Source organism: Pleurodeles waltl, chromosome 2_1 (genome assembly GCF_031143425.1).
Source record: "Pleurodeles waltl isolate 20211129_DDA chromosome 2_1, aPleWal1.hap1.20221129, whole genome shotgun sequence".
NCBI lineage: Eukaryota > Metazoa > Chordata > Amphibia > Caudata > Salamandridae > Pleurodeles > Pleurodeles waltl.
The window spans coordinates 680815530-680829015 of NC_090438.1; the positions used below are offsets into that span (position 1 = coordinate 680815530).

At 45.6% G+C, this 13486-nt stretch overlaps 1 protein-coding gene across 3 annotated transcripts in view; it reads left to right on the forward strand.

Moving 5' to 3' along the window:
- Nucleotides 1-13486, forward strand: part of PPP4R1 (protein phosphatase 4 regulatory subunit 1) — a 689987-nt gene that overhangs the window by 182000 nt on the left and 494501 nt on the right. For all 3 annotated transcript variants that reach the window (XM_069216574.1, XM_069216564.1, XM_069216553.1), the window contains exon 6: nucleotides 4071-4217. In XM_069216574.1, the coding sequence (XP_069072675.1) occupies nucleotides 4071-4217 (147 nt within the window). The remainder of the gene's footprint in view (nucleotides 1-4070; nucleotides 4218-13486) is intronic.

Genomic DNA, 13486 nt, shown 5'->3' on the forward strand with positions numbered 1-13486 from the left:
TTACCGATGGCAGCAAAAAAAATGTTGTGGCAATGCCAGCGCTGGCTGGTCTTAATGTTTTTTTCCACACCCTTCATTGCTCATGTTGCCCACCATTCCCCTCCCTCCCGTCAGCAATAACAAAAAAAAGCAGTGACATGGCCAGCGCTGGCAATGTCAGTCCCCCATGCCTCCCACCTTTCTTTTAACCTTTTGACCATGCTGCTTCATGGCATAAAACACATTCGCAAAGCCATACCACCTGTAGACGAGTTGTCCTGGCTTTGCCAGTGCTTGTAAATAATGTTGCTGTTTGTAGAGTAGAAAATCCAAGATCAGGTCATATGTTTGCAAGATATCACTGCCAGTACATATTCCAGAGTAAACTCCCAATAACTTATTGAAACCTTTTTGATGAACTAGTCATTATCATTTAACCCCCTTCACTCCAAAACCTCTTGTTTGACTGTCCCACCTTGATATGTTGAGGATCAGCTTTCTAATCTCGTCAAAGTTAATGAATATGATAAACATTAATGGCTTATAATCCGAATTCGCCATCTGTGAAATGTCACGGAATTTATGAAGAACATACCGCTTTCCAAGCCAGTCTTGTGAAAAGGCTTTGTGGTCCATTACTGCTTTACATTCTGGGCTCCAAGTAACCACCCCACCTCAGCTAAATTGGTGTCCTCTGCTGTAGGTCAGCCCAACTGGCTTAATGGAACAAAACAGTTTTGTTTGTAAAGGTAAACTGCCTCTGCTCGCTCAATTGTTCACTTTTTTAAAAGGATCCATAAAGGAATTGTATCTTCATAAAAGTCTTCTATTGTTTACTCCTTTTCTTTTAAAGCAAAAAGATGGGTACATGTTTTTGAGGTTGAGCATAGCAGCGCGCGATCGCTGTTTTTCTGACGTGTTGGGAGTGTATCTGGGCTTTTAACCTCGCCCACCTCACCGCCCATCACTACCACTCGTTCATGGGCTTGCTTGTCAAAAATCCTTTAACATTGGTAAATGCTTTCGGTTTGTCCCTCCTTGGAGAGATTTTGTTACCACCTTGACCATCGCCCCCGTTATACGGCTAATTGCACAGTTTGACAGTGAGCAAACTTCTTTTTCCTTTTGTCTCTCTTCAGGCTGATGCTCATGGCGGCCGGGGTGCCTTGAATCGGCTCGATTGTATGATACTTGTAGGAAGTTGTCTCTGTATGTACTATTTCAAAGTAAGAAATAGCATGCACAGAGTCCAAGGGTTCCCCTTAGAGGTAAGATAGTGGCAAAAAGAGATAATTCTAATGCTCTATTTTATGGTAGTGTGGTCGAGCAGTAGGCTTATCAGAGGGTAGTGTTAAGCATTTGTTGTACACACACAGGCAATAAATGAGGAACACACACTTAGACAATTCCAGGCCAATAGGTTTTTATATAGAAAAATGTATTTTCTTAGTTTATTTTAAGAACCACGGGTTCAAGATTTACAAGTAATACTTTAAATGAAAGGTATTTCACTCAGGTATCATAGGAACTTTGAATCAGCAAAATAGCATGTACAGTTTTTGCAAAAATGGCAATAAGCTATTTTAAAACTAGACACTGCAAATTTCAACAGTTCCTGGGGGAGGTAAGTATTTGTTAGTTTTGCAGATAAGTAAACCACCTACAGGGTTCAAAGTTGGGTCCAAGGTAGCCCAACGTTGGGGGTTCAGGGCAACTCCAAAGTTACCACACCAGCAGCTCAGGGCCGGTCAGGTGCAGAGGTCAAAGTGGTGCCCAAAACGCATAGGCTTCAATGGAGAAGGGGGTGCCCCGGTTCCAGTCTGCCAGCAGGTAAGTACCCCCGACTTCGGAGAGCAGACCAGGGGGGTTTTGTAGGGCACCGGGGGGGACACAAGTCAGCACAAAAATTACAGCCTCAGCAGCACAGGGGCGGCCGGGTGCCGAGTGCAAACAGGCGTCAGGTTTGCAATAGGTTTCAATGGGAGACCCAGGGGTCTCTTCAGCGATGCAGGCAAGGGGGGGGCTCCTCTGGGTAGCCACCACCTGGGCAAGGGAGAGGGCCACCTGGGGGTCGCTTCTGCACTGGAGGTCGGATCCTTCAGGTCCTGGGGGCTGCGGGTGCAGTGTCTTTACCAGGCGTCTGGTTCTTGGAAGCAGGCAGTTGCGGTCAGGGGGAGCCTCTGGATTCCCTCTGCAGGCGTCGCTGGGGGGTTCAGGGGGGTCAACTCTGGCTACTCCCAGGGTCGCAGTGGTGGGGGAGTTCGCCCTGTAGTGTTTCTCCGCAGGTCGAGCCGGGGGCGTTGGGTGCAGAGTGGAAAGTCTCACGCTTCCGGCGGGAAACGTGCAGTCCTTTAAAAGTTGTTTCTTTGTTGCAAAGTTGTATCTTCTTTGGAGCAGAGCCGCTGTCCTCGGGAGTTCTTGGTCCTTTTAGATGCAGGGTAGTCCTCTGAGGCTTCAGAGGTCGCTGGACCCTGGGGGACGTGTCGCTGTTGCAGTTTTTCTCGAAGTGGGCAGACAGGCCGGTAGGGCTGGGGCCAAAGCAGTTGGTGTCTCCGTCTTCTCTGCAGGGCTTCAGGTCAGCAGTCCTTCTTCGTCTTCAGGTTGCAGGAATCTATCTTGCTTGGTTCTGGTGGCTCCTAAATACTCAATTTTCGGGGGGTGTTTAGGTCTGGGGGTTAGTAGCCAATGGCTACTAGCCATGAGGGTGGCTACACCCTCCTTGTGCCTCCTTCCCTGAGGGGAGGGGGGCACATCCCTAATCCTATTGGGGGAATCCTCCATCTGCAAGATGGAGGATTTCTAAAAGTTAGTCACCTCAGCTCAGGACACCTTAGGGGTTGTCCTGACTGGCCAGTGACTCCTCTTTGTTTTTCTCATTATCTCCTCCGGTCTTGCCGCCAAAAGTGGGGCTGTGGCCGGAGGGGGCGGGCATCTCCACTAGCTGGAGTGCCCTGTGGCGCTGTAACAAAGGGGGTGAGCCTTTGAGGCTCACCGCCAGGTGTTACAGTTCCTGCAGGGAGAGGTGAGAAGCACCTCCACCCAGTACAGGCTTTAATAGCCACAGATTGACAAAGGCACTCTCCCCATGTGGCCAGCAATATGTCTGGTGTATGGCAGGCTGGCAAAACTAGTCAGCCCACACTGGAAGTCGGGTATGTTTTCAGGGGGCATCTCTAAGATTCCCTCTGGGGTGTATTTCACAATAAAATGTACCCTGGCATCAGTGTGCATTTATTGTGCTGAGAAGTTTGATTCCAAACTTCCCAGTTTTCAGTGTAGCCATTATGGTGCTGTGGAGTTCGTGTATGACAGACTCCCAGACCATATACTCTTATGGCTACCCTGCACTTACAATGTCTAAGGTTTTGCTTAGACACTGTAGGGGCGTAGTGCTCATGCACCTATGCCCTCACCTATGGCATAGTGCATCCTGCCTTAGGGCTGTAAGGCCTGCTAGAAGGGTGACTTACCTATGCCATAGGCAGTGTGAGGTTGGCATGGCACCCTGAGGGGAGTGCCATGTCGACTTAGTCATTTTCTCCCCACCAGCACACACAAGCTGGCAAGCTGTGTGTCTGCTGAGTGAGGGGTCCCCAGGGTGGCATAAGACATGCTGCAGTCCTTAGAGACCTCCCCTGGCATCAGGGCCCTTGGTACCAGGGGTACCAGTTACAAGGGACTTACCTGGATGCCAGGGTGTGCCACTTGTGGAAACAAAGGTACAGTTTTAGGGAAAGAACACTGTTAGCAGGCCTCTGCACACTTTCAAATCATAACTTAGCATCAGCAAAGGCAAAAAGTCAGGGGGTAACCATGCCGAGGAGGCATTTCCTTACTATACTGTTCTACTTTTCATTTTCAATTTACGTGGCAAGAAACGTCTGGTTAGGAGTTTGCAACGCTAGTAGCTCTAACTGGAGCGATGAGATGACCCATTGCATTGCAAATGCGTGTTTAAACTCATCTTTGCTCATGAACATACATGAAACAGTGCTTATAACTTCAACAAAGATACAAACGAAGAACTAAGATTGTTTTTTCCTTCTTTTTCTACCCTTCCACCACAATAATTTTGCAATGTTCCGTTCTAGGTCAGGAAGACAAGTCAGGCAGCACTATTAGTGCTGCTGGAACAGGACCTTATCGAAAGGCATGATATTGAGACCAAAGTGTGTCCAGTTCTCATAGATTTAACTGCTCCAGACAGCAATGACGATACAAAGACAGAAGCTGTGGCAGTAAGTAAGCTGATTGAAGTGATTATTACATCATTCTTTTCTATAATAATTTGCATTTTATTTTCATGTGAACCAGTTCAGAGTGACATTATAATATATGAACACACTGAGAAACAGTTCAATTGCTTGTGTTACTTTCATATATGACCACAGTAAATGTGAAACCCCTATACTTCATCGCCCTCATCTGTTTAAGTGAAATGGAGTGACAGTGTTTGGGACACAATACACAGTTGCGATTCACAGTGTGAAGTTTATCAAATGTTTAGCAAATATATTTGAGTTGCTGTAAAGTAGGAGGATATAAAGCTGGGCGGTTTATGGATGGGAGGTAGTATTTATTCTGCATTTTCCGACTGTCATTTTCTTTACACTTCTAATGCGAGTCAAAAACAGTATTGTTCTTGAATGCTAAGAGGGCCTTTTGAAGGTATCCTTGTGATCATGACATCAAGTTCAGCATATTTGAGAATCCATTACCCTGTTTTACCTGATTTACCATTATGTGCCTGACCCCCCACAAAATCCTGCCCTCCTGTGCTTGTGCGCGCGCTCTTCTAATGTTCACAGCACGTTTATATCCTCCTTTCACCATTGGAATGGACAGACTTTGACATGCAGAAGTTGCAAAAAGCCAAGTTCAGAATGAGCCTATACAAGTGAAATCTCTTTACGACGCTTGCAGAAATGTCTTCATTATGGCTTGTTACGCAAGCCAATCATTTCATAAACTTCTAATGGAAAAGTGGAAAGCATCAAACAGTCCTTTCTGAGACCCAGAGATTATACTTCTTCGTAGGATCTATTCCTATCACATCTATGTTTATACTTCTTATGAGAAAATATATTGATAGGTGACTGTGTATCAACTGTAACTTTCAGGTTCTTGTCATCAATGAAAATTGCGCAAACAGGATCATCTTTACAATTCCTTTATTTTGTCACAATGGAAAGTCATCTTTCAAGCTCAATGACTGTCACCTTTTCCACTACAACAGTATTAATCTGTACATTCTACAATTATGACAACTCATTTTAGCAAAACATCTTTTTTCAATACATATAAAGCATTTATTTCCAAGACTTAGAATTTGAAAATTGTAATTTTGAAACCCATTTAAAGCATATAGTGTAATTTTTGTACATTGAAGCTGAACTTTTAAAAAGGGCGTTACGACTTACTCACTTGAAGTATTCAGCAGCACCTGTATTGAACGTTCAATACCTTGAGCTAAAGACAGACTCTCAATAAAAAATCCAGAATTTTCTCATGAAAGCAAAACTTGGTCATGGAGATATTGATTATCCTGACACCACGCCCCCCCCCCCCAAACACCCACACATCCACCCCCCTTACCCCACCCCCACACCCGCTCCCCCTTTTTTGTGGCTATTTGGGGGTAGTTTGTGCCTAGAGCTCCATAACTTCATTCCACATAAGGTATTCATGCCCGATTTGCACCCCTTTCCCCAGGATCCTGAGGACTGTAAAGGTACCCAAGGTTTGTGGATTCCACTGGAGGAAATTGAGAAAAAACCCAAAATATATCAACATTTTGATTTAAAAAAAAAAAAAAAAATGTAAATAGGGAAAAAGTGCTCCAGATAAATGTCTGTTTTTTCCCTAAGAATGGCATCCACAAACTGTTTGCTGTACAAAAGTCGCCATCTTCCCAACTTTCAGGAACATGCAGAGATTAATCCAAAGCCTAATTTTGTACCACGGTTTCAGCATTTTTCTAAGAGTCTATTTTGCCTATTTTTTGTGCTCTCAACCTACTTCCTAGTTTGTGGTGGAAACCAGTGTGAAATCCATGAGTGATCCAGACAAGCTATACATTTCTCAAAAGTAGACACAATTTCGAATTCAGCAAGGGGTCATATGTGTAGATCCCTAAAAGTTTTGCCAAGGAAAGGAACTGTTGAAATAAAGAAATATTGAAATTGAGTAGGAAAAAACAGGCAATTGGGACAATTTTCATCCGTAACGTTTTGTCACAATGGATGATTGACAAAAACAATATACCAGTACGTCTGCTATACCCTTCTGGTTGTAGGGATATATAGGGTTTCTAGGTTCTCCAAGAAACCAAGGTACCACAGGCCAGCAACTGAGCTGCACTGTAAAATGTTTTTTTCATTGAGTACTGAATAGAGACCAATTCTTATAGTGAAATAGGCATAGTGAAAAATGGGGACCAAGGAAACTTCTTGCATGTATTTCTGAAATGGACACAAAATATGGAATTTAGAAGTAGTGATTTCTACATCTCTGAATTTGTGGTTATCCTTGCTAGCTCATGATTTGGAGGGTATTTTTGAAAAATGTTATCTTTCTTATGTACTGGCCTGCTTTTGAAAGGCACAAATGCAGCGAAATCAAGTAGTTCATAACAAATGTTCTATTATTCTATACTCCCACAAATCTCACACTAAAATGGTACCTCACTTTTGTTAGTAGACCTAGTGCCTGCAACAGGAAACGGCCCACAACACATGGAGGCTGCCCAATCCCCCCCTTTTTTTTCCCCAGTGTGAGTAGCTCGAGCTTTTGGACTCTTGTTCAGCCAGTACCTAGGCAAAGCTAGCCAACCTGTACATTTTTGAAAACTAGACACTTAAGGGTATTCAGAGTGGGCTGACTTGCATGGCTGAAATGTATTATTTTTTTTTTTTTTTTTTTTTTTTACTCATAATCCCTTGCAAACCTCAAACTTTCACAAAAAGCACATTTTCCTCACATTTCTGTGATGGAAAGTTCTGTAATTCACATGGGTAGCCGCAAACGTCCTTCGACCCCGCCATTTCCGCAGGTCTTCCGATAAAAATGGAACATCACTTGTGTAGGTAGGCCTAGTGCCTGCGGCAGGACATGCCCCAAAATACAACATGGACGATGCACATTTTTCTACTGAAAACTGACCCTTGTTTTTTCCAATGTGGGTAGCTCAAGATTTTGCACCCTAGCTTAGCCGGCACATAGGGAGAACTAGCTAAACTATACGTTTTTGAAAACTAGACATCTAGGGGTATCCAGGGTGGGCTGACTTGCGTGGCTCTCTCCATGTTTAATTACCCAGAATACCTTGCATACCGCAGACTCGCACTAAAACAAAACACATCTTTCTCACTTTTCTGTGAAGGAAAGTTCTGGAATCTACAGACTGTCAACAACGTTCTACCACCCAGCGTTTGTACACCCCCCCCAAAGTCTCCTGAGAAAAAGGTACCTCACTTGTGTGACTGGACCAAGTTCCCGCAATAGGGAAGGGCCCAAAGCCTACTGTGGTGATAACTATGGTGGGTGTTTGTAAGGGAATGCCTCCTTGGCATGGTTACCCCCTGACTTTTTGCCTTTGCTGATACTATGTTTTGAATTGAAAGTGTGCTGAGGCCTGCTAACCAGGCCCCAGCACCAGTATTCTTTCCCTAACCTGTACTTTTGTTTTCACAATTGGCACACCTTGGCATCCAGGTAAGTCCCTTGTAACTGGTACCCCTGGTACCAAGGGCCCTGATGCCAGGGAAGGTCTCTAAGGGCTGCAGCATATCTTATGCCACCCTGGGGACCCCTCACTCAGCACAGAGACACTGCTTGCCAGCTTGTGTGTGATGGTGAGGACAAAACGAGTAAGTCGACATGGCACTCCCCTCAGGGTGCCATGCCAACCTCACACTGCCTATGCAGTATAGATAAGTCACCCCTCTAGCAGGCCTTACAGCCCTAAGGCAGGGTGCACTATACCATAGGTGAGGGCACCAGTGCATGAGCACTGTGCCCCTACAGTGTCTAAGCAAAACCTTAGACATTGTAAGTGCAGGGTAGCCATAAGAGTATATGGTCTGGGAGTCTGTCAAACACGAACTCCACAGCACCATAATGGCTACACTGAAAACTGGGAAGTTTGGTATCAAACTTCTCAGCACAATAAATGCACACTGATGCCAGTGTACATTTTATTGTAAAATACACCCCAGAGGGCACCTTAGAGGTGCCCCCTGAAACCTTAACCAACTACCTGTGTAGGCTGACTGGTTTTAGCAGCCTGCCACATTCGAGACCTGTTGCTGGCCACATGGGGAGAGTGCCTTTATCACTCTGTGGCTAGTAACAAAGCCTGCACTGGGTGGAGATGCTATCACCTCCCCCAGGCAGGAGCTGTAACACCTGGCGGTGAGCCTCAAAGGCTCACCCCCTTTGTTACAGCACCACAGGGCATTCCAGCTAGTGGAGTTGCCCGCCCCCTCCGGCCACGGCCCCACTTTTGGCGGCAAGGAGATAATGAGAAAAACAAGGAGGAGTCACTGGCCAGTCAAGACAGCCCCTAAGGCAACCTGAGCTGAAGTGACTCTGACTTTTAGGAATCCTCCATCTTGCAGATGGAGGATCCCCCCAATAGGGATAGGAATGTGACCGCCTCCCCTTGGGAGGAGGCACAAAGAGGGTGTAGCCACCCTCAGGGCTAGTAGCCATTGGCTACTGCCCTCCCTGACCTAAACACACCCCTAAATCCTGTATTTAGGGGCTCCCCTGAACCTAGGAAATCAGATTCCTACAACTTACGAAGAAGAGGACTGCTGAGCTGAAAAACCCCTGCAGAGAAGAGAGACACCAACTGCCTTGGCCCCAGCCCTACCGGCCTGTCTCCCTCCTTCAGAAGAAAACTGCTCCAGCGACGCTTTCCCCAGGACCAGCGACCTCTGAATCCTCAGAGGACTGCCCTGCTTCCAAAAGACCAAGAAACTCCGAGAACAGCGGCCCTGTTCAACAAAGACTGCAACTTTGTTTCCAGAGGAGCAGATTTAAAGACCCCTGCAATCCCCGCAAGAAGCGTGAGACTTGCAACACTGCACCCGGCGACCCCGACTCGACTGGTGGAGAAACCACGCTACAGGGAGGACCCCCCGGCGACTCCGAGACTGTGAGTAACCAAAGTTGGCCTCCCTGAGCCCCCACAGCGACGCCTGCAGAGGGAATCCCGAGGCTCCCCCTGACCGCGACTGTTTGAATCCAAAATCCCGACGCCTGGAAAAGACCCTGCACCCGCAGCCCCCAGGACCCGAAGGATCGGAACTCCAGTGCAGGAGTGACCCCCAGGAGACCCTCTCCCTTGCCCAGGTGGTGGCTACCCCGAGGAGCCCCCCCCTTGCCTGCCTGCATCGCTGAAGAGACCCCTTGGTCTCTCATTGAAACCTATTGAAAACCCGACGCGTGTTTGCACACTGCACCCGGCCGCCCCGTGCTGCTGAGGGTGTACTTTTTGTGTGAGCTTGTGTCCCCCCCCAGTGCCCTACAAAACCCCCCTGGTCTGCCCTCCGAAGACGCGGGGACTTACCTGCTGGCAGACTGGAACCGGGGCACCCCCTTCTCCATTGAAGCCTATGTGTTTTGGGCACCACTTTGAACTCTGCACCTGACCGGCCCTGAGCTGCTGGTGTGGTGACTTTGGGGTTGCTCTGAACCACCAACGGTGGGCTACTTTGGACCCCAATCTGAACCCCGTAGGTGGTTTACTTACCTGCAAGAACTAACATTACTTTACCTCCCCCAGGAACTGTGAAAATTGCACTGTGTCCACTTTTAAAATAGCAATATGTGTTTTATGTAAAAAGTATATATGCTATTGTGATTATTCAAAGTTCCTAAAGTACTTACCTGCAATACCTTTCAAATGAGATATTACATGTAGAATTTGAACCTGTGGTTCTTAAAATAAACTAAGAAAATATATTTTTCTATAACAAAAACCTATTGGCCTGGAATTCTCTCTGAGTGTGTGTTCCTCATTTATTGCCTGTGTGTATGTACAACAAATGCTTAACACTACTCCTTTGATAAGCCTACTGCTCGACCACACTACCACAAAATAGAGCATTAGTATTATCTCTTTTTGCCACTATCTTACCTCTAAGGGGAACCTTTGAAATAGTGCATACAGAGCCAACTTCCTACAGTGTTCTAGATAGTCCTGGGATTGGGAGCCATGTAGGGAAACCTATCAAACCTAGAACATTTCTGAAAAGTAGACATCAAGGGGAGTCCAGGGAGGTATCACTTGTGTGGATCTCCCAAATTTTTCTTAGCCAAAATATCCCTGCAAATGTGAAACATTTAATAAAAACCTTATTTTTCGTTATATTTCTGTGATGTAAACTGCAGGAATATGCAGGGATCCACAAATCTCTTACCACCCAGCGTTCTCCATCTTGTCCAGATAAAAATGCTACTCTACTGGTGTGCATGGGCCTAGTACCCGTGACAGGAATGGATCACACAAGTGTCGGTGGTAGTCCTTGCATGAGGAGCTTGACTACGTTTTACCACCTGTCAAGTAACTGCTACTTTCTTCCTCAACATTACCGAACACATGCGTAGTGAACCTTTACTAATGGCTGCCATGACAGAGACGGGAGGCTCAGGACAACGTCATGCAACTTTAGTGCACTCACTGTACTAAATCTAACTCCTTCCAGTTTGTGGATGCAAGTTGGGGTTGTCCAAGGATGCCTTGCGAGGCCTATTACTCGAACTGAGTGAGCTTATCTACTGTTGAAATTAAAGCAGACATGCAGGGGAAATTTTTTGAAGTTCCCTAAAGAGAACGTCATAAACTATGAAGAACGATAGTTTTTGACATACAGGTAGTCTGTGAGAATGTAGCATATGTTCTATCCACTGTTATGTGCAGTGCTGTGACTGTAATGAACTTATCATACAGTAAACTGAACATCTACTAAGTTCTGAATAGGATGAAAATGTAAAGCAGGTCAAACATTGACCCATACGTGTCACAGTAATTCATTGCGAGTGTGGCATCAATGGGTTTGAATCCATAGATGAAGATGTAGTCATGGCATGTGTTTCTGTATTACCTTTTTATTATCCTTCTACCTAAGCAGTATTCCTTGGAATGCACACCGACCGTAAGCTTTTCGTACCAGTTCAGGTCTCTGTCCTCCTCAGAGTCCTGACTAATCCTGTGTAATTGGCAAGTGATCTTATACTAATGCCTTCTGTACCCAGCTACTTGCAGTGCAAGAAAACGTGTCTTTCATGTGCAGTCAGCGCACTTACTGTTGTGTCTAACTCCTTCCAGTTTGTGGATGCAAGTTGGGGGTGTCAGAGTATGCCTTGCAAGGCCTATTCCTTGAAATGAGCGAGCATATTTACCATTGAAACTAGGGCAGAAATGCTGATCAATACTGTTGAAGTTTTCTTTAGTAAAAGGTCAAACAATGTCCTGTGGGACTCATTCGCCTACACTTCTACTTTTGCTTTGAAAGTACGAAAACTCAGTTGCTAACTTGTATCATACCCAATGTCTTTGAAAAATGGTACAGGACACAGTATCTTGCATAATGATTGTTTTGCCATCTTATGATGTGAAAACATCCATCGTACAAGATATTGTGTCCTGTGCCCCTTTTCAGTAAGATTGGTTATGGTACAAGTTACTAATTGAGGTTGCACACTTTCAAAGCAAGTAGAAATGTGGGTGAATAAGTGTCACAGGACATTTGTTTGACTTATTACACTGACTCTGGTTCTTGTGGGCAAGCAGAGTGGTCCTTGTGTAACATACATACGTTCCCTAACAAGTACTTCAAAATACATTCATGCTTTTAACATTTTGCCACACAGGGTACCCCGTGATCACGTGGCATATGTTCCGTCTACCAGTATGCAGTGTGGATACTATAATGCACCTGTCACTCGGCGAACAGAACACCTACCACGTTCTGACGGATAAAAATGTTGAGCAGGCCATAATGCAGTCTATAATTTCCTGAAGTGAAGGAACTAAAATTCTGTGGCTGCTTGCCTAATGCAGAAGTGGCCCATGGTCTGTAGGTATCCATGCACAGCCATTGAAAGGTTTACCTAACAGCAGCTCCACCTCAGTCAATTTTCCATAAGTACTCTTTAGTATGATACAACATAAAGCAAGTAGAAAAACACAGACCTGGCTGAGATGGGCACTGTGGACAGTGAACACGATTCTCCTGCTCTTTCCTTCCTTTGAACATGCTTTACGATGACAACATGGTCGATCCTTTGAGTGTTTTAGGAATGTGCTCAGTAAAGTGTCGCTCCTGCAACCTTGCCACATCCTACAGAACATATGAAGTGGAGGCTCCTTCTTCTGTAGCAGGCAGCATTGAGGCTTTCAATCACAATCAACTGAAAGTCAAGGAAAGACATGTCTTCCTTTGTTTGTCTGATGATAAACAACATTGTATGTTGCAGTCTGGATCAGGTGGGTACACAGTTTCTTGGACCAAGTGCATGTTTTATGAGACTCATTACATGGCTGAAGAAACTAGTTGTTCGTGCCTACTCTGCCCATGTACTCGTTGTAGTCCAGTATACAGATGGGCTTGTGGACTTGGGCCATCTGACCCCTGACCATGACTGGGGGAAGGGAGGGGAGGGGAGGGGGGTTGGGGGGAGTGCTCTCATCCTAAATTGTAGTGAGCACGTAAACATCACGCCTGTCCAAGAACTTGACTGTGGGAAGTTCATTGGAATGCAACTCAGTGCTCTGGGATTTCTGGAGCTTCTTGCAAACAAGCTCCTGCAGGAATCCTTTGCGGTGACAACGAACTGTACCGCAGGTCACAGGTGTAGCTTTGTAGAGCTCACTGAACAGCTCTACTCCCATATAAAAATTGCCCACATAAAGGTTATAACCTTTTTGAAGGAGTGACAGGACAAACTTCCATACAAGCTTTCCTGTGACCCCTGGCCCGGGAGGGAATCCTACAGGGCTTAGAGTGGAGTCCTTTCCTGTAATCACTCTGAAGCTGTACAAGCTTTCCAAGCTCTTTGCTTGCAATGTACTGCCTGAACAGCAACCTCCCTTTGTACAGGATCAAGGACTCATCGGTGGCTATATTTGTTCCATGAGTATAAATCTCTGGAAACCTGGCAGACAAATATTCACCAGATTTTTAAAAAGCTGTCATGGTCTGGATGGTCATGGGGCAGTGCAGCAGAATTTTCATTGAAATGCAACATGAAGTGTAATAGCAAAAAATGATCACTGCTCATGCACGGTTACCCAAACTGTGTGAGTCGACCAGCAGGACTGCAAGGTTGGTAAAAAACAAACAAAAAAGATACACTATTGCTACACCCTGCAACATAGCCATCATCACAACCTTTAGTGCTGGTGGCGCCCAGTGCTAGAATATTTTTGGTGCTCCCACTCCCATGACCTTCTTGGATTCCTTCACTACCACCCAGCGAAAGTACCCTTCTCTCCATA